Consider the following 27,491-nt stretch of genomic DNA (forward strand, 5'->3'; position numbering starts at 1 on the left):
ATATATATATATATATATATATATATATATATATTATATATATATATATATATATACATTCATAATATATGTGTGAGTGTGTGTACATAAAGAGAGAGAGGGAGATAGAGAGGGACAGTTCATCATTATTACCGGACTGCAACTGAACTCTAAATTGCTCTGCCGGACTGCATAGATATATATATACTTAAATATATATATATATATAGAGAGAGAGAGAGAGAGAGAGAGAGAGAGAGGAGAGAGAGAGATAGAGAGAGAGAGAGAGAGAGAGAGAGAGAGAGAGAGAGAGAGAGACAGACAGACAGATAGATAGATAGATAGATAGATAGACAGATAGATAGAAGGGCATTGCTATAAAGTTGCTGTCGAGTAAAGTATAGCTGTATAGGCATTGATGAAGACAGAGTGCGAACTATTTAAAGGATTATTTACATTCCTATCTGCATGTCGTCCAAATAGTATCGCAATGAAGAACCTGGTCTTGCGCCCTCTATCGTAGGAGCCACTTCTATTTCAGCAATGCAAACAACAAACAAACAAAACACAAGATAGTTGCTACGGATGAGAACATATGTCAGAATTGTCAGTAGTAGGGGTTCATTTTTATTAAACTTTCCTAAATTTGCTTTTTTTATGCTAGAGAAAAGATGTAAGTTTTATTGACTTTCGAACACATACACCTGTCAGTCCACAGCGCCCTAATGTCGACAGTGTAATTCAGAGTGGATATCGAGATACATTGGCCTATTTTTACAGCACAACAGCTATATCTTACACAGTCACGTGATCACAGTTATCTTAAACAATATCTGACAGGCCTAAAAGTCGCACTGATAAACAACTTTTCAAATCTTTAAAATATCGTTTCTGATATTGACAAGAATTTTCGCATGTTTTGTTTTTCTGCAAAACTTGAAGTCTGTTTACACCACTGTTAATTATCACATTTCTAGCAATCACCGTCGTCGAAGTTAATATTAAATAGGGTAAAACCTATACAATTTATGATAAAATCGACTTTCAGTGCCTTTACTATCCGCTTTATTATTTACAAAATATGCTTTAATATTCCAAATTTTTCACAAAAAGTCCAAACTCTTCTCTTAAAATTTCGGCAACAGCACGCTCAATTTTGGTTCAAACTGAGGGTTGTCATCATATTAGCTATTGCTGACTATTTAATGTACACTACCACTACAATAACTTCAAACTATACCTTTTCAAAAAGCTCTATTTATAGTAATCGGCATTGCCAGATTTTGTGTTCAGCTTTAACTTCGAAAGCAGCAACCTCACTCGGTGTAGGCATAGCTGAGTGCATCATTAACACGATTGGGACAAATTTGGACAATTGGATGATGAAGTAATGTCAATTTAATCTGCAAATGTAACCTCTGCTTTTCTTTTTAAGTTGCACACTTGTTTTTATTGATAATTTGTAATATCGCAACACTCAGCTATAGGGCACCTAACACTTTTGAGAAATTTGACAAATATTAAGATTCAATTATTATACGAAATCAGTTCCAATCGTGTTCATCACATTAATGGAGCCATAACACACGAAATTTTTCTCCTACAAAATTTAATTTCAAAATTAACAGCTAAAATATAAACATTATTTTGCATGTTACATAGGACCATGTTACATAAAACGAAGCCAAACAATGAAAAAATATAACATGCGATGTAGTTCGTAAGCATACAATAAGTCGTCTTAGAATACATACAAATACTTTGATTAATAACTTTTGTGATTTTGTATTTTCTGCCGTTAATATTGGCGTCACCAACATTTTGTACATCATCTGTGTTATTTGAAAGTTGTCCAGATCGACTATATTTTTTACTGAATTATGTTTTCAATAACCACAGAGAATTATGATCGTTTCCCCTTTTCAAATTGGCAAGTCTCTAATTAAACATCCTAAATGTATATACTTACAGCAAATATACTGCATCTTACCTATGTGCAGATATGCAAATAAATTGAAACACTGGTTGTTAAAATAGTTAATGCTACAAACCTACATAATAAATTGGACCAAAAAATACGTTTCTCGGTGTAAATTTAACATTATTAAATTCTATTACGGCTATGAACTGCTAACAGAAAAGTGAATCCGCGCTCACCGACGCGAGTGGTACTGCTGTGGCGTACAGCAGCGTCAGCGTAGACTCGTACTCTCTAGCTTAGTTGACGATGGCCCCAGGCCGAACGTTTTATGTCCGGAAGCTGAATTCAGGTGGGCCACCGGAATTCAAACTTTAACTTTTTTGAGGACATGTTTTTTATCGATATCTCGCGATCCGCGCGCAGTCGCCACGTCAAATATCGACCGTTGGCATTAAAAAAATGTGTTTTAAAATTGTTACCAAGTGGGAGTGCCTCTTTAATTTAGATTGCAACACTTATTTACGTTTCAACACTGATTATGGATAACGTGAATCTATTTGAGAATTTCTCTTCTAATATTGATTAAAATTGAGAAAAACGTATTGTCAGCTTCATTTTATTCATCTGTGCACAGGTAGACTTCATTCTATTTTCCTGTGAAATATCCTGTCGAAAGTTATTAAACGAAAAATCCCTGTAACATATATAAAATACTGTACCCTTCATATAAACATTAGTAAACATTTTTGGAAATATCGCAAAGACCGGTAGAGGGTATGAAATACCTGCACCAATAGTACTTGTATAAAATTGACAATTATTTATAGTGGAATATATAATCAATGATAGTGTCAGACGTATCAGTGATTCACAGGTTGTTAAAATTTCAACATGCCATATTCGTAAGAAAGTTATGCTACTATCTTGTTTCGAGAAATCCATATTTAAATTGCCAATTAACATAAAAAGCATTTTGTCAAGTTTTGTTCTAGTAAGTACATGTAAGAGACTGGTTTCAAAATATGATATATTGGTATTTAGTTTTCTGTAAATGCCTATAATGATGGTCTGCTATTCATCAATTATTTCTAACAAAAGTGTGTCTGAATGTGTTACTTGAAAAGCACGTATTTTATCTTTGATAGAACTGTGAATGTAAGCTGCAACACCTCCTTCTGATTTCTCGCCAATTATTTTCCAAATGGCACGAATCAAGATTTAAAAAATGACTATAATGCATGGCCCAAGTTTCAGACATCCCTATAACTTTAAATTTTTTGTGAATATATCTTCATAAAATAACCAGAGCTCTTTAAAATTCGTTACTGCAAACGAGTACCGGAAGAATTAATTGAACGTGTCATCAAAATTATATGACGTGAAAGGGATACTTTTACAAGTTACGTCACTTAAGTCATAAACAGTTCTAAACAAACCCGTACACAGAATCAAATTCAAAAAAAATTGAATAACTTCAGAATGTATTTATAGGAAACTACCGTTTAAACAATTTCATGGGGCCCCTTTTTATTAAAATTACAATGGATCTCATCCCCTGGTATTTTTTACATAAATATTTCTATTGTGAACCATAAAAAATTGTATCCACGTAACTTTCGTTTTCCATTGACATGTCGTAGAAGGTTATTTTTATAATATTGTATACTTTTCATTTACGAAAATATTATTCTCATCTTTGTGGCCAAGCATGCCTTTTGTAGTTTTCTTGATGGTTCTTTTGTCCGGATGGTTAAACGAATAATGATCTTTTGTCTTTGTCTTGTTCTTATATGGTCTGTGCCATCGGCTGAGATGTTTTCTGTTTTTACTTCTCGTCTTCCAATCCCAAGAGTTACTTCTATATCTTTCACTGAAATATCTTTGTGAATTCTTTTCAAATCCTTCAGTGCAACGAGGCTAGTATTTTCGCTTTTAGTTCGGGCTACTCCGTAAATCTCTAAGTTTTGCCTACTATGGTATTGTTTTTGTTCGTCAACTTTTTTCTCCACCTCTGTAACTCTTTTCTCCAGCAGGTCGTCGTTTCGTGCTCATAGTTGTTAATCATCTGACTCAATAAAGCTATCTTCGCTCTTAATTCCTCAATAAGTGTGTTGAAGAATTCAAGAGACTTATACATTGTGAGCTGCGCTGCTATGATTACTTGAACCGTGGATCGGATAGCTGGAAGACATTCTAGTCACTTATTGATATCTGTTAGTTGGCTGGTGATCCACATTGCTTAAATTGAAGTTTCTTGCAAGCTTGCTGTATTTATAGTTAGATTGCTTTGCTAGATTTCTTCTTCTGTTCTTTAATTGAGTCTATTGTGGACATTTCCTATAACCTTATTGTAGTATCCCCGGCGGTTGGTACACTTGCAATCGATATTCTTATCGTTGATAATGGAAATGATCACTTAGGTACTGTCTAAATTGTGGCTTCCTTTTATTTTACATTACTTCCTCTAATGCTTGTATAATTTGGGTAGTAGTAGTTTGTCGGTGGTGTTTACAAGGCGCAATATAGCCATTGCAACACTTGCATTATGAGTACAGTCGTCAATACACTGTGGCGATCTCTTATGATCTAATGAGCTCGAGGTTGGGTACTCTCTTTGATGTGATTGCTGTAACCACCCCATCCCCAACCCCCGCCTTGGATGACTATAGCTTTCCTTTCTTGTTTGAACTCATCTTAGTCTCGGAACAAAATATATTGAGTGAAAATTGTTTGTGATAATTGTTCTTCAGAGTTTAAGTGATGGCTACAAAGGCTTCCAGTATTTCTTCAAGCTTTATCGCGTAAGCTACCAGTTAGTGTATCAGTCGGAGGCCACGAAGACCTAGACGAAAAATGAGCGACTTCCTTTGAGCATGCAAATGCACCGTATATGTTCGGAGAATAGAGATAATATTTGGCTTTGATATAACTAGATTTGTAGATATACAAGTATTTGACTTTGATATAAGGGTTAAGTAGTCTGTCTAGGTTACAATTATTGACAGACATCTTTCTTCTGAGTTGTACAGATTTAGAATATATGTTTTCTGGAGCAAAGTTGCTATTTCATTGGTAAAGCGTTCATTTCTGATCAACCTCTTGAATGATGGATCATCTCAGGCTAATAAACTGTCTGGCCTTATGAAACATTCTAATCTTCAACATTACAATCACGTGTGTAGTATTTGATTTCCTGCAGATCTTCCTTGTCGTAGATAATAACTATATCCGGTGAGCCTTTTGGTATTTCGATGTGAACGGGTAACCAGATGTCATCGGTTTCTGTCAAAATGCAACAGATGAACTTCCCTTCACCGGTGAATTTCTGCACTCGATGATTGTTCGTGTCACAGGCATAGATGTTGTCATACATGTCGACGCGAATATCTCCGACACCATCGAACTTTCCCACTTCAGTACCCGGACCACCAAACAGAAATATGAATTCTCCATCGAACGTGAATACTTGAATTCTATTATTTTCACAATCAGAGACGATAACTTGATGACGACTGTTGGTCGTTAAGTAGCGAGGGGCATTGAATTGCCCCGGCTCTGTGCCCTTTGCTCCGAAATGTTTGATATAGCTAAATGGAGAATGTTTGAAGATGAAGACAGCATGTTTCTGTGTGTCAGAAACATAGACAAGGTGCTTCCTTGCATTGATGGCAACGCCACATGCCTCAGACAGTTTGTCTTTCCCTAGTGAATACACAGCACCTGTGTTTGGGTTGCACTTGATAAGTGGCCTTTGAGAATCTCTGTTTGTCACGAAGCAGTCATCACCGTAAAGCGCAATATCAACTGGTAGAATAGTTATAGTTTTCATAATGATATCGCGCATCCTGAATCTTCCTTGACGTTGCTCAACATGAACAAGCCTCTTCCGTTCTGAATCAGCTAACACAATACAATCGGATTCATTTACCTTCATTGGGCAAGAATACTTCAGGTCTTCCAAAAGCATGTCACTCCGATAGGGAATGCGTCTCAGATTCCAAGATGGAACTACATTGAAATTAGAAGGGGAGTCATTAATGTTATTATCTCCTATTGTCACCGACAGCTAATGTTTGCCTTGGAGATGGATACAAAGATTTTAAGCATGGATATGTTATGCAGACAAAGCTGTGTTGTTTTATTAATGTATCCATTATATCAAAATGATATTGACTGAAATATTAACTACTTTTTGAACTTGTTTATAGATTTTGTGATAATTTTTTTTTCATTTTGTTGGCATTCATTCAAGGATCTTGTTCATGCCACTTTATGTTACGTGCAGAGAAACGAACAAAAGGGTGAACTCAGCAGTTAACGTTTAAACAAAATTTATTACGAAAATAAAACTAATTGCTAAGTTAAGGATAGGATACAAGCTTTAAAGTGTACAGACTACTTATCTCAGCTGGGACGGCAGAGCTCCAGTCTCAGAGTTGTAACAGTCAGTCGGATGAATGAACAGTCCTTTGGCTTGCAGGCTTGAAACTGCACAAAGTCCACAGTATAAATCCAGCGTTGGCAGTGAAGGTCTTGAAAGGTCTTGAGAATGACTACTGCTGGAGTTTAGTAACACACAAGAGACACGATCCCAAAAGTCTGACTGAAGCTGAGCACGTCCCTTTTATAAAGGCATATAAGAACAATCTAGAACTTTTATTGACATGCTAATTACTGTTCTAAAATTATCTCCCTTACACAACTAATCAACTTTCCAGAACATTCCAAACATGACTAATTGAATTCAAGGTTGTGAGGTCATCAAGGGCAGTGGCCTTGAGAATGTTCTAGACTAATTGAACTCAGGTCATGATGAGTGTGGGGGGAATGACCTACATAACACACCCCCTCTTCAAAAAAAGAAAATTTTTCAAAGAAAAATCTTTCTTTTGCAAATGTAATCTTGAAAAGGATTTAAGTACTCAAATTTTGTTTTACTCTAAAGTAAAGTTTCTTGAAAGTGAACAACAATAAAATTTCTTGAAAGTGAACAACAATAAACTCTAAATACGAGAGAGACAGTCTGCAATTAAATTGTCTCTGCCTTTGATATGTCTAATGTCAAGATTAAACTCCTGTAACATTAAACTCCATCTTAGCAATCTCTGATTTTTGCCTTTAAATTTCTGCAGAAAAACAAGAGGGTTGTGATCAATATAAACCACTATTGGCTGATTTGAAGAAGTAACATAACTTCAAAATGCTGTAAAGCTAATATCAAAGATAAACACTCTTTTTCAATTGTAGAGTAGTTTCTCTGGGATTTGTTAAATTGCGTGAAAAATAGCAAACAGGATGATCTACACCATGACTATCCTCTTGCAATTTGGTATTGGAAAACTTGAAATGGCACTGAACTTGGCATAAAGTATGCATGGCAAAGTCCAGTTATTTTTATTGAGTTCGATAAAGTCATTGTTCGGAAATACTTGGCTTCCTCCTGGAGATATTCCGCTTTCGCAGGATTCAGTCCGTCTGGATGTTGTTCCACTGGATTACTGTCGCAGACATCTTCGTTGTGGTAGATGATGTTTGTCCTCGTTGGAACATCTTGGAACAAATGTTCATGGATTGGTTCTTTCAGCTGTTGTTGGTGTTCTGGCTGGAGGTGTGCCAACTTTGTAGACTCCAGCTTCTCCAGGATTCCTGAGTTCTGAAGCTTGACCGAGCCCAGCTTTGAGTTTAGAGTATTTTCACTCAAGTCAGTTTCAGTATCACTATCTTCATAATGGTTTGAACTGACTGCACTGACAGGCTGAGTTATAGTAGGATTATCCCTATCCAAATATGGCTTAAGCATATTTATGTGACATAGCTGTTTTTGTTTTCGCCTGTCAGGTGTTATTATGATGTAATTTAAATCACTCAATTTCTTATCAATTAGGTATGGCCCAAAGTAACGAGCATGGAGTGGTTTGCCAGGAATTGGAAGTAGAACAAGAACTTTTTGACCTGGTTCAAACTTCCGTTTTGAGGTGCTTTTATCATATTTGGTTTTCATTGACTGCTGAGATGACTCAAGATTTTCTCTGGCTAATTCACATGCTTTAGAGAGTTTTGTACGAAAATCTGACACATATTGCAAAATATTCAGACAATCATCATCGTCTGATAGGAATTTCTCTTTAACGAGCTTAAGTGGGCCACGGACTGTATGTCCAAATACAAGCTCAAATGGGCTAAAACCAAGAGACTCTTGAATTGACTCTCTAACAGCAAAGAGCAAAAAATGAATTCCTTCATCCCACTGCTTCTCTGTGTCAAAACAGTAGGTCCTATCATGTTTTTCAAAGTTTGATGAAATCGCTCAAGAGCACCCTGACTTTCTGGATGATAGGCGGATGACCTATACTGTTTAATGCCTAGCTGATCCATTACTTGTTGAAAAATCCAGACATAAAGTTGGAGCCTTGATCGGACTGGACACATTTAGGGAGGCCAAATAAAGTGAAAAATTTGACTAAAGCTCTCACTATAGTCTTTGTCTTTATGTTTCTCAGTGGTATGGCTTCTGGGAACCGAGTTGATGTACACATAATTGTCAACATGTACTCATTTCCTGATCTTGTTTTTGGTAGGGGCCCAACACAGTCTATTAGTATCCTACTAAATGGTTCTTGAAATGCAGGAATTGGCTGTAAAGGGGCCTTTGGAATAGTCTGATTTGGCTTTCCTACCATTTGACATGTGTGACAAGTTTTACAGAAATGTGCTACATCCTGCCTGAGATTAGGCCAATAAAAGTGACTGAGAATTTTATGATAAGTTTTCCTGACTCCTAAGTGACCAGCCCAGGGGGTTTCATGGGCTAGGCGCAATATTTCAGCATGGTAGGGCTTTGGAACCACAATTTGATGTTTTATAGCCCAATCGTCATCAACCAAAACATCTGGAGGTCTCCATTTACGCATGAGAATACCAGATTTTGTATAATAGGAAACAGAGCTATCCGAAGTTTTACCTTCATCATCTACCCTGTCAAACAAAGACAAATATCTGGGTCTTTGTGTTGTTCTGCAATGAGATTTGATCTAGAAAATGTCTGACTTTGGTCAGCAGTTTTACTGGAAGTTGCAAATCCACGAGGGATAACGGAATGCTCCGTGTCAAACACCTGACTGAGAAAGGTGTCATTTAAGTCAACATCTGTGACATTATTTTTGAGAGTATTTTGATTCTCAGAAGTTTTCTTTGACATGGCTCGAGTAATAGCACATGAAGGAAATAAATCGGGTATCTCTTGTTCAATTGGCTCTGGATCCTGATCTAAAGTAGGATTATCAGTCACAAGTGGATTAGTAATGACCTTGTCCCCAGCAAGGTCGTTTCCAAGAAGAAGGTGAATCCCTTCAAAAGGCAAAAAAGGCCTAATACCTAAAGCCACAGGTCCAGAAACAAAGTCCGAAGACAAATAGACATTATGGAGAGGAACAGGAATGTAGTCATTACAATCTACCCCCTTAATAAGAACTTTAGAACCTGAAAATGACTTTTCAGAAAACGGCAGGGTATCTGCCAACAAAAGAGACTGGGACGCCCCGGTATCTCTTAAAATTTGACAGGGGTAGCGGAAGAGAAATCACTAGAAAGTGATATAAAACATCATGAATAAATGGTTCAAAAATACCCATAATGCTATCTTGAGAAGAATTGACCTTGACCTCATTAATTGGGGATAAGAGGGGTTTAACCTCAGAAAATGTGTTGCACACATTATTAGACTCTAATCGAGTTGATGAAGAAATAAAGCCGGTTGGCTTAGATCCACTTTGACCACTTTGACCTTCACGTTTTCTTTTCAATTTGAAACACTCTGACATTAAATGGCCGTCTTTCTTACAATAATTACAAGAAAGTGTACCAAACTGTTTGTCAGAAGGAGATTGAGACTTGGGATCTGATGATGTGGGAGTGTTACTTGAACTCTGTGAACTGTTGTCATTTGATTTTCTACTCTCCTTTGAAAAATTCTTGGATGAAAAGGAGGAGTTAAATTTACCTGCATTGTTTCTGTATGAAAAGGACTGGGATGGTTTGCTGAGAAATGAAGATTTGTGGGTCAATGAATAATCATCGGCCAAACGTGCAGCAACCTCCAATGTATCTGCCTTTTGTTCATTGATAAACGTCTTGATGTCACTCCGAATGCACCTCTTAAATTCTTCAATCAAAACAAGCTGTCGTAATTTGTCATAATTCTGACTGACCTTTTCAGAAGAACACCAGCGATCAAACAGTTGTTCTTTTGTTCGAGCAAATTCAACATAAGTTTGATCCTTCACCTTCTCACAATCCCTAAATTTCTGACGGTAAGCTTCAGGCACCAACTCATAGCCCTTGAGAATTAATTCCTTCACAGAATCATAATTTGAAGCCTGCTCTACTGACAACTGAATGTAAATTTCTCTGGCTTTACCCACCAAAGCACTCTGCAAAAGCATAGACCAGGACTCCTTAGGCCAATTCAGACTCTGAGCAATTTTCTCAAAATGAAGGAAATATTTATCAACATCCTTTTCTTGGAAAGGGGGAACTAACCTGAAATGCTTAGTGATGTCAAACTTGTCTGAAGGGAAGAATTTTCCTGATTGTCCAAGCTCTAAACGTCTCATTTCTAACTGTAGTCGATGTTCTTCCAATTCTCTCTCCTTTTCTCTCTGTCTTTCTTCCATTTGTAATTCTTTGTCTTTCATTTGTAATTCTTTGTCTTTCATTTGTAATTTTTCCTGCCTTTCCCTTTCTTCCATTTGCAATTTTTCCTTTTCTAATTCCAATTTCTTAAGCTCCAAATCTGCCTGTATTTCTAATTCTAATTTTTTGAGTTCGAAGGAAGACTCAGGCTCATAATCTTTTAAGGCAGACTCCTCAAAATGGCCAGAATTAACTAAATGTTTTGCAATCTTGAACTGAATTTCTCGCTTGCGCATAGATCTTTTGACATCTACTTTAAGGAAATTTGCCAGTGCTATGAGGTTGTCTTTTCTGAGGGAATTAAATGTGTCCTGATCAAGGTCATCCATAAATTCGTCTGGCTTGAATTCCGCCATGATTGAATTTCGCTGAGTTCACAGTATACAGTAGTTTTGAAAAGGCTGTCAAAATGTTTCAAACGGCTCAAAATATTCGTATCCCGGACAAGCCCCCAATTTGTTACGTGCAGAGAAAACGAACAAAAGGGTGAACTCAGCAGTTAACGTTTAAACAAAATTTATTACGAAAATAAAACTAATTGCTAAGTTAAGGATAGGATACAAGCTTTAAAGTGTACAGACTACTTATCTCAGCTGGGACGGCAGAGCTCCAGTCTCAGAGTTGTAACAGTCAGTCGGATGAATGAACAGTCCTTTGGCTTGCAGGCTTGAAACTGCACAAAGTCCACAGTATAAATCCAGCGTTGGCAGTGAAGGTCTTGAAAGGTCTTGAGAATGACTACTGCTGGAGTTTAGTAACACACAAGAGACACGATCCCAAAAGTCTGACTGGAAGCTGAGCACGTCCCTTTTATAAAGGCATATAAGAACAATCTAGAACTTTTATTGACATGCTAATTACTGTTCTAAAATTATCTCCTTACACAACTAATCAACTTTCCAGAACATTCCAAACATGACTAATTGAATTCAAGGTTGTGAGGTCATCAAGGGCAGTGGCCTTGAGAATGTTCTAGACTAATTGAACTCAGGTCATGATGAGTGTGGGGGGAATGACCTACATAACACACTTTATGATGCAAGTTCAGCCTTATAGAGTAACACAAAATATCAACTATTCATACAATATTCATACAATTACACATGGACAGAAGGACAAAGTTTAATTCAATCAGTCGCTTTTCCTGTATTAACATGCACCATTTTAAAAAGGAGAAATGAACCCAGTATTATTACGTAATTCTCGTTGACCAGGTAGAACAAGAGGTTTTAGAATATAAGCACAGGGAGATCTTCCTCCTTGTCCACAAACACTTACACACAACACTGGACAAAATGCTTGATATGCGTTTACAGAAATATTGGGCCACATGCTGACCATTACTGTTTATTTATGGGCGTGGGCGACGGACGAGGCTTGCCGAGCGCGTTAATTTTGGCTTTCCTCGAGCCTGCGCTCATAAATAAACGTTAATGGTCAGGGCGGAGTCTGTTATTTCCATTATATTATCAACGCACCCAAGAAAACCGTCAAATTTGGGAAAATTTCCCAAGCGAACGACAACTTGGCCCCAGAACAAAGCAACACGCGACACACTGTCAAGCGAAAAATTTGGCAAATCCGGGGATGTTTTCAGAAAAAATATCTCAACTTGGCCGACAAGTGCTCCATTTTAATTTGTGATTGATTTTGATTTACGTTGCAGCTGTAAAGTTACGATACTTTGAGTTGTTAATCTTATTATTCATATCACGGGCATGTAAATAAACCATTTCTGTGTATTTGTGGTCAGTCACGTGGTTCAGTTCGACCAATCAAAATGCGACGGGCAGGGCATGGTAATATAATTACGTAAATTGACTTATATGGAACACAATATTAATTGCATACGCAACGTATATCTTTATATATGGAACATTCCAATACGTTGATATGCGTAATGTATATCTATGCAGATCATGAGTATACGTAATACAGATCTTTGTACACCAAGTATACACTGTAGTATTGCATTTTTAGTATACGTAGTGTATACTTAACGTATTTGACACATGTACAGAATCAGTATACGTGTATATATTATAGAAATAACGGGCGACGCGCTGACCATTAACGTTTATTTGTGTTCAAGGGCGAGAGGAATTAAAAGCCAAATATTAACGGGCAAGGCTTGCCGAGCCCGTTAATTTGGCTTTCCTCGAGCCCACGCCCACAAATAAACGTTAATGGTCAGAGTGGAGTCTGTTATTTCCATTATATTGACAGCGAACCCAAGAAAACCGTCAAAATTTCCGAAATTTCAGGAGCGAACGGCAACTGGGCCCCAGAAGCTGAGCAATACGCGACGTACTGTCACGCGCGCTGTAAACAATTGGCAAATCCGGAGATGTTTACAGAAAAAAGTATCTCAACTTGACCTACAAGTGCTCCATTTTATTTTGTGATTGATTATGATTTACGTTTTAGCTGTAAAGTTACGATACTGTGAGTTGTGTATCTTATTATTCATATTCACGGGCATGTAAACAAACCGTAGTGTGTATTTGTGGTCAGTAACGTGGTTCAGCTCGACCAATCAAAATGCGACGGGCAGGGCATGGTAATATAATGTTGTATATCAAGCATTTTGCCCAGTGCAAACAAACGCAGATACACATAAACAAGGAGGACGTGCTCCCTGTGATATAAGTACACTACACAAATCTACAACAGTTCCAACGTACTTGTTTCTGGATGTCCTTTTCCTTGTGCACTGAAGGCCTTCGCTGCTTGTTTATCCACTATCTCAGCTGTTACAGCATGTACAGGACTACTAGCTGTAAAAAAATATCAAATGAAAACAAATGTTTATTCTGACATGGAATATTTCGAAAATATTTTTATGACATGGATGTTATCTTCCTATTCCACTCTTCAACATATATATGAGGACAGATTCCTGCTCGGTGTATAGACTGACTGGAGTATAATGATGCTGTGAAGCGTGGGAAATTAGTATTCGTTAATTTAAGGAAACGCCAGGACAAATTGCAATTTGTTATTAACTAATGTTTGCCTGTGGTGGAAAATCGATTATTGGTGTCCAACAGTTCTAGGATGGAATTTCAACAAGGGTAACAGAAGTTGAAAGCTAAAAAAAGGAAAAATTCACAAAAAAACAAACCACATGTTGTTTTGCCTGAAAAGTAAGGTTGTTCTACAGTGACTTATTGTATAATCAATTGCAGGTTTTAAACAACTTGATAAGAATACTCTGTTTCACAAGTAAAATTTTAACTTTGAAATAGAAGACTGTTTCCAATGCCACTTTGTCTAACATTCGTTAATTGTAAGGAAACACCAGGACAAATTGCAATATTGATTAATATTTGCCTGTGGTGGAAAATCGATTATTGGTGTCACGCAATTCCAGGATTGAATTTTAACAAGGGAAACGAAAGCTGAAAGCTAAAAAGGCAAAAATTAAAAAAACAACACACCACATGTTGCTTGGCCAGACAAGTACAGCTGTTCTTGTGTGACAAATTGTTTAATCAATTGCAGGGTTTAAACAACTTGATAGGCATACTCAGTTTCACCGGTAAATTTTAACTTTGAAATAGATGCCCGTTTCCAATGCCACTTTGTCTAACATAGTATTTCGACGACAGCAGTATTCTACGTGAAAGCCACCGTAAACCTACCTGTACTTTGACAGTGCTGTTGACTTGTACTTTGACATCTACGATGTTGTGTCTCAAACTCTTCTACCAATTCAGCCAATTTCTTTTGCCCAATATCAGTCAGAAGGCGTTTCAGCAAGTCGAGATTATCTGGGGATATTTGGCCTGACTCCTCGAGATTGATAAAAATTTGAAATGAGGAATCACATTTTTCAAGAGTACTAGCTGGAATCTTATTATTCTTCAAAAGCCCGCGCAGATCCTTCTCTTCGTGTGAAATTATTCCCTTAGACACTTTATACAACAAACCTCGCAACCCATCAGCCATGTTTGTATGTCTGTATCTGATGAGAATGATAAAGAGAATTCTACGTTAGAAAAATAACACATCAAAAGAACTCTATCAGAGATGGAGAAGCACCCTGGAACCTCAGTTCATACTGATGTAAGTAGGCATACACTGTCAGTTCTGGCTCACTTATCCTATTTTTAAAACTTATCCTAATTTTAAAACGATAAACCAATCAACACCTTTTGGGAATTGATGGACGGGTTGAGACCCCAGCCTAAACTCTCAAAGCCTTTGAAGCATAGCAGCCCTTCTGAAAGAATCCTTTCAGACATAGGTGATAATGCGTACAGTGATATAAAGCAAACATGAAAATACCATACAATACATGCCAATGGTTTAAGCTGAGCTCGACGGAGCTCAGCAGTCACAAGGGTATGGGGAGTATCGTGATATTCACAACATCAAAGTCAAGAGGGGGTCGTGCGCAAAGCTGTGCTAAGTCTACAGGAAGTGGGTGGCAAATAAGGTTTCCCTTTGCGGGAGGTGCAGATACAAAAAATTACTGATGATGCTGCTGCACCGAGAGCAGAGGGACTTTGTGAGGAAACATCAGGAAGGGTATAAAAAGATGTTTAATTAGGTGACGGACAATTAGTTCGTGCAAAGATATAGATATGGCCAAGCATGTACTCGCGGGTCACGATCTCAACTTCCATCGCACACGTCATGCAATTAAGAACTGTCTGCTGAACTTACAGATGGATTTTGCTAAAAGATATCATCGGGAGCTGATCCCAGATACTCACTGAAGAGGTTTAGGACCTGAGGCCTGCAGTTCCGGTTGGCAGTGAGGGTCCACCTTAAGCTTGACAAACCAGATGGCAATCCAGATCACTCTGAGCCTGTGTTCTACAACAGGCAAGGGTACTCCTATAGGCCATTGAGATTGATGAGGTGCTAGACAAGGCTGGGCAGTTGATAGAGTTACCACCTGGACATCACTTATTACCAGCCCCTGAGAGGCGACTCTTACATCTACTTACAGCAGCCCTCACAAACAAGAAGTCAATTGTTGATGTGAAAAACAAATATGACGACTGCATCCGCTCAGGTTTGATTCCTGCAAAGCATAATGTGGTAGGCCACCAATGTACCCATCAAGGACCAGTTGGACAAGGCATTTACCAGGGGAATGGCCCAGGTCAATGTTATGTTGATCAAGGTGGCTAAGAAATTCCACTACACCAGGGTTAAAGACCTCAACCAACTCTTAAACGACCAGTCAAAGAATTACCACCTCAAACAACACTGCGTACGCAGCCTCCATGGCTACAGCATGTAGGACCTGGTGGAGGCCTCAGCCTAAGCGCCAGGGGATTGAGGAAGACGGCCATGAGGGTCGAGATGCCATAAAAGACAATAAAAAGCTCACCTGCCAGAACCACCACAAGCAGCTCCTCGGACCCATTGTGATCTATGCTGTCTTCAAGGCCCTAATCACCAAGGTAAAGGGCCCCAACTCAACCCCGTCCGGATGACCCAGCATCGTGAGCCCTGCAGTATTTGTTATGTGGTTGAGCACTGCGAGAGTGCAACAACAACCCCCCCCCCCCCGGAGTAAAGAGCGCCCAAACCAACAGAGCATTTCCTCACAGCTGTCCAAGAAGAGGAGTGCTGGATCAAAGCATTCCTGCTTGCCCATAAGCCTTGCAGATGGTCCCGACGGACTGGGAGGCCCACGGCTAAACCATAATCTGCCACATATGCCCAAAGCCACTCGATGGTGACTTTGTCTTGGACCACCGTTGCATCACGGGGGTGGCCCACAATGTTTGCAAGCTCAGTCTGAAGTTGAGCCCAAAAACCAAGACCATACCAGTCATCTTCCAAATCCTGTGGGGCTATGACTCCCCTCTCCTGATGCAGGCCTTCTCCAAAGTAAAGGACAAGATCGCCTGCATTAATAATAATACAGAAAAAATATAACTCCTTCTCCCTTAGACAGCTCTGGTTCATCAATGGCGCCCAGTTTCTGTGGACCTCCCTAAACAAGCTTGTGGCAGCCAACCCGTCCAAAGCCTTCTGCATAACAATAAAGTAAGAGCGCTGCAAAGAGAAACGCACCCTCTTGCACCACAAAGGCATCTACCCTATGAGTACATGGACGACTGGGAGTGCTTCGCTAAATCCAGCTCCCACCAAAGTAGGCCTTCCACAGCAAGCTCTCCACCTCAGGCATCATAGAGAGCAACTACTCCCAAGCAAAAGATGTCTAGGAGACTTTCCGCTGCCAAACCCTAAGGGACTACCATGACTGGTACATCTGTACAGACATCCTTCTCCTTGCAGACGCGTTCAAGAGCTATTGGAAGAGAAGCCTGCACCATTATGGCGTGGACACAGCCCACAACTACACCAGCCCCTGTCTCTCCTGGAATGTGCTGCTGAAAAAGACAGGTCATGCTAGATCTGCTAACCGACTATGGCTACCACTTCTTCATCGGAAAAGGGCTGCAAGGAGGGATCTCAATGGTGATGAAACGATGTGCAAAGGCCAAAAACTGTACATATGCAGTGGATGGCTATGACCCAGCCAAGCCAAACAGCTACATCCTCTATCAGGATGCAAACAACATCTACGGCTGGGTGGTGAGCCAGTCACTGCCCACAGGGGACTTCCAATGGATGGATGACTGCTGAAAGCTTGAGATGGCCATTTCCACCCACCCAGAGAGCGGGCCTGAAGGCTATATTCTGGAAGTGGACCTCGAGTACCCTGCTGAACTGCACCAGGCTCACAATATTCATAAGCAAGTCTGGCAGATTTTCCTGCCCAAAAATTTAATCAGAATTATATTTAAAAAACCGTGATTGGTCTATATTTGAACATGAATAGAAGAGATTTTACCAAATGGAATTTGGCGCCAAAGTTAATTAGATGCAAATGATATGTAAATGAGAACGCCGCCATTGAAATTCTCATAGGAATTTTCGCTTGCTTGAAAACACTCGCTGTATGTCCGTATTAACCTTTTGGCAACAGGTCTGTATTGATTAAAATGGGTTGAACCTCCCGTAGGTCAATTATTTTTGGACATAAGTCACATTGGTGCGATTTATTGAGTTATAATTTATAATAAATTCCAATCATCTGACAGAAGAAGTGAAAGGAATTCCTAGCTCAACACTCTCTTATATTTATGTATATGAGAGTGTTGAGCTAAGAATCCCTTTCACTTCTCTTGTCTGATGATTGCAGGATGCATGAAAATTGTACTTGAAGTAATTTTGTGTTATTATTTATAACGCTCTACTTTATCATCGAGCACTGTAATTTCCCGCGAGAACATCTGTATATATATATATATATATATATATATATATATATATATATATATATATATATATATATATATATATATATATATATATATATATATATATAATTTTGATACCAATAGGCTTTTATCTATAAGGCAATTATGAACTTGATACCATATCAGAAGACTCACCTCAGAGCAGACTGGTCGTTATAGAGCTGATTATTTCTAAGCCAGTGTTATTTAACCCCTTATAACTCAATGAAAGATGTGCAACTTTATACGGTGTTTTTATCTGTTTGTCTGTCAGTCTGATCGACTCTTCTTCTGTTTGTTTGTTTGTCTGTTTCTTTGTTTTGAAGTTTAACAAATAAGATTTTAAATCTTGAACTGTTATCACAGTGCTAGCATAAGTTTTGACATTTGATAATTAAAGAAAATGTGCTGTAAAGCACCTTCTTTAGACATAAAACACTTCATTTGTTGAACAATCATCAATACTTTGTACAATTTGTATCTGGGAATCAATGATAGGGGTCGAAATTTGCCACCAATGAACACAATCGCTTGAGGTTGAGCAGAAATAAACAAGGTGATTCATGAATAAAAGTGACAAAAATACACACAAAATAAATTTGATCTTTTACCAATGAATAAGAAAATTTGATCATCACTTAAACAAAGCAAAATACAGTCATCTCCGTGAACATACCAGCTAAGTTTGATTTATGATGAACAGTTTCAGAGACAGTATTTTTTTAAGAAAAAAGCCAAATTTTGTATAATGTTACAATAGTTAGACCTAAGTGTGTCCTTATTTTACAAATCAAGAGTGTCAACAGAAAGACATGTTTTATCAGAATGATAGAAATATCAAACGCATAGTTTAATTAAAATTTGATCATCATTTAAATATAGCAGGATATAGTCACGTCATGACACGTCTCAAAACCACACACATACATACATACATACATACATACATACATACATACATACATACATACGTACATACGTACATACGTACATGTTAGCTAAACATAGCCATATTTGTCGCAGTTTATCAGCTCAGTTTTTTTATTTTATTTTCATTTGGCTTTATTTAATGAGGGTAGCCTGGTAAACTCTAGAGAGAGTTTATCTCCCCCAAGCCCCTCGAAATTACAACAAATATATACAAAACCACAAAAAAAATTATCAAAAGTGAAAATATAAATAACCACAATAACAACTGCCACATTTGACAGGAAAAACAAGAAAAAATTAAAATTCTGCCCAATATTGTTTTAAATAATTGCTGTTAACAGAGACAAGTGTCTCAAAAACTTTGACTTCTGTTTTCAACTTATTCCATTCCATACCTCTCTGTACTGACCATGTGTTTTTAATTTGGCTCTATGGATATCAAGCTTATTTTGGGAGCTAGCTCTGGTCACACGGCTATTACATTGATTGACATATTGGAACATTCTGTCATATACAATGGGGCTATACTTTTCAAGGACTTAAAAACTAAACACATATTTTTGTATAAAATTCTATCAGGTAAAGGCATAATATGTAATCATCTAAAAAGGCCATTGGTTGGATAATTATACTTAGTGCCCATCATTACACGCACAGCGCGTTTCTGTAATGTGAATAACTTGTTTATAGTTGCACTAGTTCCCCATTCACTACACCAATAGTCCAAACGGGGAAATATATATGCACATTATATGTTCGTCTAGTACTTAATTGTAAATACCGTATTATACGTCTGAGTAGAGCTATACGTGAATTGACTTTTTTTATAAATTGAATCAGTATTTGACTTCCAGTTCAAGTATTGATCTACAACTATTCCCAGAAGTCTTTCTTCATTTACAGAATCTAAAATATTCTGACAAAGTATACAATGAAGAACATTTCTTGGTAGACGTGAAAATCTCTGATGAATTTATATCCATTGTATTTTGCATACACCAATGTCTTACTGATTCAAGATCATCATTCCCTTGTTTTCAATTTCTGCCAGGTTCTTTCCTTTTGCCATGATTGTAGAAACATCAGCATACATATCAATGGTGTTGTTGACAGCTAAAGGTAAATCATTAATAAACAATATGACAAAAGAGGCCCAAGTATGCTACCTTGAGGAACCCCAGTAGATATCGGTAAAGCATCAGAAATTCGACCTTGAAAACAGACAACTTGTTTCCTGTTTGAGAGATATGAATGAAACCAGTTTATGGATGTTATATCACAATTATAGATTTCAAGCGTTTCAAGAAGTACATCATTGTTCACCAGGTCAAAGACTTCGCGTAAATCTATAAAAATGACACCATTTAGATCACCATTATCCATAGCCTTAGACCAGGTTTGAACCATTTTACATAAAACTGTCTCACATGAGAAACCTTTTCGAAAACCCGACTGTGAGCTCAGACCAATTGCTGAACAAGTGTTCAATTACAGAGCATTACAGATACACCTCAAGAAAACGGCGTCTTTTTCCTCTTGGTTATAATCAGTTCTTGCCAAAGGATACCCCTTAATGATACTTAAGTATATAGAGAACCCCTTGGTCAATGTTGAATTGTGCCATAGCTTAGAATGATTCAAATACCATTTGGTCTTGTTTGAAGGCACGTCTTGGTGGGGCATCAGCCAAAAAGGATTAGAAGCATGGATTCTGCCAACGGTCTGTGCCCTGGTGATGCCATAACACCTTCAGTAGAAGTACGCCTGTCAAATGATGGATGACTTTGCCATTGTCACAGGAGGGCTGTAAATGTCCGCTCTGCGGTTACACAAATGCGTAGGCAGGCATGCCAATCTGATTTCACTTTTCTTCGGAGTTCCGGATCAATAATTTGCTTTATTTCCCTACATACGAATGCATGCAACTAAATGCACAGTTCAAGCTATCGCAGTATTGACAAGATGGTGTTTACGCTCGTTCGTTTTTAAAGACGAAAATCAAATTCACTTACGTTGAATTTGTATATATTTGTTTTTTTTCAAATAACAGCGAAAATTAAGGCTTTCTGGTTTGTGTTTTAAAGCAATGATATCAGCTGACAACAACATTGTTGTCGAGAATTTCACCAAATCTATGAGATCTGTCATTCCCACTCATCTCATTGACGCCCAATCGATTACTTTAACTCTGCTGTGTTGTCGTGGCGTTACAGGCCATCCAAACTTTTGTCTGTCTGTGAAAGCCTTTCCCGTTAAACAGCATCAACTAGTGTCACATACCTTAAATGATCCACTAGTAACTTGATGACCCATTCAACAGGCACCCAATCTTCCAATGGGCTGTAAACTGTCTATTTTATTGAATATGCTCAGAACTGTGAACAATTTGGCTAAGGTTCTTTTTGGTAATTTGCAAACCTGCCTCAGCCTGAATGTACAGAATCACAGAACGCCTAGAAACGTGTATATACACGTGAGTCGTTTCGAGAAAAATATGATAATAGTCCATCCAAGCTGTCAAGATATCCAAACCTTGTTTGCTGTCCATAAAGTTACAGTATGTATATAGAAGGATATTCTGTCAAGACACGTGCCGGAGAATGCATATTGACCAAGCAGATTGCTTTTTCTTCTTTCAGGAAAAAAATTCTTGACAGTATACCGATCGATCGTCTTCTTCTAAGATCGAATCAGTGCAATATCATTCTCAGATTAGAACCTGTGATATATGACAATCTTGAAGTTGCCAATGTATGGAATTAATGTAAATTGTCAGCCAGAGGCGCATTTAGGTGCTTCGTACGTAATCTGGTTGTTGAACTAAACTCCAAGTGCAATCAACTACCATGAACACTATTGGAACTAATTTGGGATAATTGGATGGTAAAGTAAGGTCGATTTCACATACAAATGTAATCTCATCTACTTTTCTTTTGACGTTACACACTTGTTTTTATGAGTAATTTGTAATATTGCGACATTCAACTATAGGGCACCTCACATGAGAGCTTTAAAAAATATGAAAATCCAATTGTCCCAAATTAGTTTCAGTCGCGTTCATGACTATCAGCAGATTTACTTCAAGTCTTCACCTTGCCTGGGATGAATAGTAACAGTTTGATGTAGGTCCATGTTTAACAAACATCCGTTCGCCACTGACGATCAAATTGAATAGATCATGTACTACATATGCACAACAAGTGAAGTTTGTACTAATGTTCGACTGATGAACGGTCCATTTCCCTTAGTGTTTGGTAATGAGAAGATTTGGGACAAATTATTTTAGTTTCAGCTGAATAGTGAAATGTAAATACACACGACTGACGTATCGGGGAAACGATTAAAATCTGTTCAGGATTTGCCATGTTACTTTATGCTGTTGCGATAAACTGACTGAAAACATAAAGTTTCCTGTCGGTGTCTTGAGACCTGGATTCCTTGACTAAGTCATCGACGATTAAAATGCCTGATTGGAGCAGAGTTTTGACCCTTTTCATACCAGGTCCATTATTTGCCACCGTGCCAAGTCATTCGAGCCAAAACGTCCATGTGTATCCTACCTTCTTCGCAGTATCTTTTTCTACAAATCTACAAATCACTACAAATCTACAAATCACTGGCCAAGCAGACGGAATGCACCACAAATCTAGTTGCTCCGTTACAAACATTATTAGAGTGACTCTTTTAACCACGGATTGGTAAATTTACACATCTATGATCTACATTAAGTTGTCAATGTAAAATACGACTATGTAGCACAGCAAGCATTACAGGAGCTAGGTCGGGCATATCTTCAGAAAACAATTTCCATTACTTCATGAGACAAGTATAATCAACAGGAGGCTGCTTCAATTTTTATTGAAAATTCATCTGCCGCTTTCGCTGACTGGGCCATGCCTTGTTACGTTAGGTAAGTCAGGTGATTGGTGCAGGCGAATAGGACAACAGCAACATGTCGACAGATCCAAGCCTGATAATTTTGCACAACTCAGCCAACACAATTTCCACAACGACGCAGAAAATATTTACAAACTACCTACACTTAAAGTACGTTTACCTGCCAGTTCACAATAAATATTTTAATCATCGAGTTTTTCCATGGCAATCGGTAACGCTAAAATGCGATGAGCAACCTCAACACTTCCAAATTTAAAGATACTGCGATTATCCATGAGACGTTAGTTATTTGACACCACATTTATACGAAGTCGTAAATCAACTACGGTTGAGCTCCCTATTTAGCGGACTTTGAAACATTTCCTTACAACAGTGAACCGATTCGTTATATACTGTATGTGTTCGATACCAAAACGCCACAATAGTGATGACTGCAATGTTATCTAAAGCAGACATTATGCTAACAGTTATAATAATCTAATTTTGCTCTTTGGGCCTGGACGGCTGATAAGTGGGGATCAGATGGATCTAATCCAACAGCCATGGACAGCAGAGTACACCGTACCCACACAATTCGAGAACAAATATTTTTTTAAATTAAATGCATTTAGCGTTTGAAAAATGATCCAACGGCTAGAAGTTGTCCCTAAGGAGAAGAGCTTGTACTTTGCAATGACACCGAGGAGCCACATAGGCTCATTCTCCTAAGTTGACGTCATTAGGCGACAGCTTCAGACAACATGTCCTGCTAAACTAAATTGCAAACACTCATCCACCAGTTGAAAATACAGTATGACATAAAAGTTTTTTTGGCAAAATGTAAATGTTCCCATGGAAACCTGTAAGACTAGTCATGTCTACGATATCAAATAAATCCCCTAGGCTCTAAGTATATTGTCAACATACGACACACTCTTCAATAGAGTATTGAATATGCAAGTGACATTCAACGACCTTGTGAAACAGCACTACAACTTCTGAACTGAGACGACGTAAATCTTTGTTACCCTGACCCCTACTTAAACAGTTTTCGAGATTGGTCTTTGTGCAAATATGTACTAATTTAACGCATTCGTCAATATCCTTCACTTAAAAAATTAAGAGCGGAAGAGAGAGAGAGAGAGAGAGAGAGAGAGAGAGAGAGAGAGAGAGAGAGAGAGAGAGAGAGAGAGAGAGAGAGTTTCTTTATGGTACGTCGATCTAGGCTAACACCGCCATCTTATGTTCCTCTGAGTTGCTTGGCACAGTTGTCTTTGTTCAAAGTTTAGTTTTAGTTTCGATAAAGTATATACAAGAGTGTAGAGTTCCTGCACTTTCGTCTTAATCATTCTTACCTATTTTCGGTCAAATGCTTTTCTATAAATGTCTTATTTTCAGAACATTTATTTCTTGCCTAAAATACTAGTGCGTAGTAAAAATGCGCCCGTGGAGGTCAGCTGTTGGTGAATTGCCCTGTAAAACACGTCAGCACACACCACACCCAAACACAATAAAAGCGATAAGTAACGAATACGCCACTCATGCAGGAAACGTTGGCTTGTAGTTTCCCATTGTAAGCATTGTTCACACAGTATTTTTGAACATATTTAGACGACTTACCTATCGTTATCGCTGAGGTGGCGAAGTTTACTCTTCGACTTCTAGTACAACAGATAAAACGAGGTAGTGCACTCTTGGCGAAAAGTGTGAAACTTTGTACACTTATTAACAAAGCATGGTAAATATTAACTTTCTTGGCACAGATCCTTGTCGCGTCCTCTAGAGGCCAGAGAGGGATAAATAGCCACCCTGACGCATATAGAGCTAAATTTTAGCATGAATAACGGGAAGTTTGACTGCTTGGTCCCTTTATTCCTGAAGATACTTTGTTGATACTAAGAGCCTAAGGTTGATGTAAAGATCGTGCGCAACCCAGTGTAACATTTTATCATTTAAAATAAAAGTGTCTAATAACGCTAAATAATACATCATTGACTGCATCTATTCTCTTTGCATACTTTAAAGTAATCACGTTAACGCCACGTTGCCATGTCAATTTAATCACAGGAGATGGTGCCTGATAGATACTAATACAAAAGATATACGGTACAATGTTACAAGTTATATCTGGGATGTACCCAAAATATGGCTACAATGGTAATTTGTTTAAACATATATGAAGATGGTTTTGTGTCCATTGAAAATACTACATAATTAAAATACTAAACTGACCATTTGGTAGCCAGTCAAGGACTAACTGGTGAACGAATGAATATACGTTAGGTCATCATCGTTATTTATATCACTGTTGGGCGCTTTATCAGTAGAGTCATTGTATGCACATGTTTCTAAAAACCGAACTTTCCTATATAAATATGTAGTTTGATCTTGATTGAATCCCAAGTTGTCAAGTTGAAAATAGATCAGGTTCAATGGATATAATGATTAAGATGTGGCCAGTAACGTCATCAACAATTTACCATTGAATCCTATGGAGTACGTAACGTATGATATATGAGTCATGTAATAGCAGTATTTTTATATTATATCAATGCGTTCGATGAGAAAAATCCGACGGTCGTTCTTTTTTTTACGGAAACCTGATCTGGAAATAAAGCATATGACTATCATTTGGGGGGGGGGGAATGAGTGAAAACTGTATAATAAAGGCATGTAATAAAACATTATAGCACACACAAGGATCTGTGTTTTCCTTGTGTCGAGCAAATGGTCACCTACCCTCGAGCACACAGTCGTATGTTTATCAATACAAATTTAGTTTCAGCCTGATAAAAGTTCGAAAAAGAGAGAGTTGATGCTTATATTGAGCTTGCATGGTAGAAAAAAGGAATACGTTGCACTCAGAAAGTGGAAGCAAAGCATGACTGTCGGAACCATGGACTGGTAAAATTTACACACCTATGACCTACAGTAGGTTGTGAACGTAAAAAATTACAGACATACACACATGTTTACACCATATAACCTCCAATTTGTCATATATGTATGACATGCATACTCACATAAACACACAATACATACATACATACATACATACATACATACATACATACATACATACATACATACATACATACATACATACATACATACATACATACATACATACATACATACATACATACATACATACATACATACATACATACATACATACATACATACATACATACATACATACATACATACATACATACATACATACATACATACATAATACATACATACATACATACATACATACATACATACATATATACATACATGCATGCATACATAATACATACATACATACATACATACATACATACATACATACATACATACATACATGTGAGCTAAACATAGCCATATTTGCCAAAGGACAATAAGTATGTGAATATGTAAATAGCTGAAATAAAAAATACTAAGTTGCTTTAAGTGCTGTCATTGTATCACCACTTTACATAGCAAATGCAATTGCCTTTGGTCAAGTCCTTCAAGTAATATATGCCAAACTGTGAAAGCTCATATAGATATAGAAAGTATGAATTAGCTGACATGAAAATGCAAAATATCTGTCACATATATAACCTTATTGTCCCGTCAATACATCTTGCAGGTTCTATAGACTTCTCTAGAGTCTTTCAAGTCATATATCCCTGATGTAAAAATCCTTAGTAACTTTCATCGATATTTTATCATATTTCTTCAATCTACATAGCAGGTTTCATCGACTTTGATGCTGCCAATCAAGATATATCCCTCTTTAGGAAATTTCATTAAATACGCAAATTAAGAATCGGATGAACTCGAAGTAAAATCGCATAATGAATTTCAATCATGTTGTATCGTAGTATCTTCCATGTGCATAGCAAGTTTTGTCAAATTTTTCAATCAATGAAGATATATAACCCTACTAAGGAAAGTTCATTAAAATGCCAATGAGGAATTGGATGATGTCAAAATGCTTAATGACTTTCAGTTATGTTAAATCATAGTATTTTCAATATATAGATACCAAGTTTGGTCGATTTTGATCAAGTTAATTCAGGGATATATCCCGAATTAGGAAAGTTCATCAAATATGCAAATTTCTTGGCGGATAAATCCTTGTGTGATTAACTTTTGTAGCTAATGGCATTCTCATTGTATGTCTTTTATTTCTAAAGTCATTAATTATGCAACAGAGCATGAAATACGCCAGACAAACCTACAAATTGAATGTTGTTCATGATATTGATCATAACACTTCAATGAAGCTGCAAAAATGTGGCAAAAGTTTAAATTCACAGACAATCGCAATATATGATGAAAGACGTAAGCATTTTCAGTTCGTATTTGGTCTTAGTGCAGATCCACGTCGCGTCCTCTACAGACCGAGAAGGGATAGCCACCCAGACATATAAAGCCAATTTTTAGCATAAACGATGAGAGTTGGACTGCTTGGCTGCCTATATTCCTGGAGATACTTTGTTCATTTAAAGAGTCTAGCATACATATAAAGATCGTACCCAAAGTAGTGTGACATTTTTTCGTCTAAAATAAGCGTTTAATCCGGCTCGATTATACTCCTTTAAACTGCATCTTTTGTCATTTTAAGCTCAAGTTTTGCCACGTTAATGTAACTAAGGAGATGGTTTCTGATGGATACTAATACAAAAGATATACAGTACAGTTGAATTTAAGGTGATATCTTGGGTGTACCGAAAAGGATGACTGTCAATGTAATTTTTGGAAATAATATCTATGCCAATTGAAAATGCTACATAATTAAAGTACTCAAGTGATTATTCGGTATCCAGGCAACAACTATCTGGAAG

At 37.6% G+C, this 27,491-nt stretch overlaps 1 protein-coding gene across 2 annotated transcripts in view; it reads right to left on the bottom strand.

The window, feature by feature from the left end:
• Positions 1–598: 598 nt before the first annotated feature.
• LOC139124553 (tripartite motif-containing protein 3-like) overlaps positions 599–27,491 on the bottom strand; it is a 55,173-nt gene continuing 28,280 nt past the window's right edge. Inside the window, exons 1-4 of one of the 2 annotated variants that reach the window (XM_070690687.1) lie at positions 24,289–24,379; positions 14,236–14,558; positions 13,276–13,368; positions 599–5,908 (exon numbers count right to left, since the gene is read on the bottom strand). In XM_070690687.1, the coding sequence (XP_070546788.1) occupies positions 5,052–5,908; positions 13,276–13,368; positions 14,236–14,542 (1,257 nt within the window). In that variant the 5' untranslated portion in view covers positions 14,543–14,558; positions 24,289–24,379 and the 3' untranslated portion in view covers positions 599–5,051. Of the gene's footprint in view, positions 5,909–13,275; positions 13,369–14,235; positions 14,559–24,288; positions 24,380–27,491 lie in introns of those variants that run through there. The other variant, XM_070690688.1, reaches the window with a different exon arrangement.

Source organism: Ptychodera flava (assembly GCF_041260155.1).
Source record: "Ptychodera flava strain L36383 chromosome 23 unlocalized genomic scaffold, AS_Pfla_20210202 Scaffold_24__1_contigs__length_23054250_pilon, whole genome shotgun sequence".
Classification (NCBI taxonomy): Eukaryota; Metazoa; Hemichordata; class Enteropneusta; family Ptychoderidae; genus Ptychodera; species Ptychodera flava.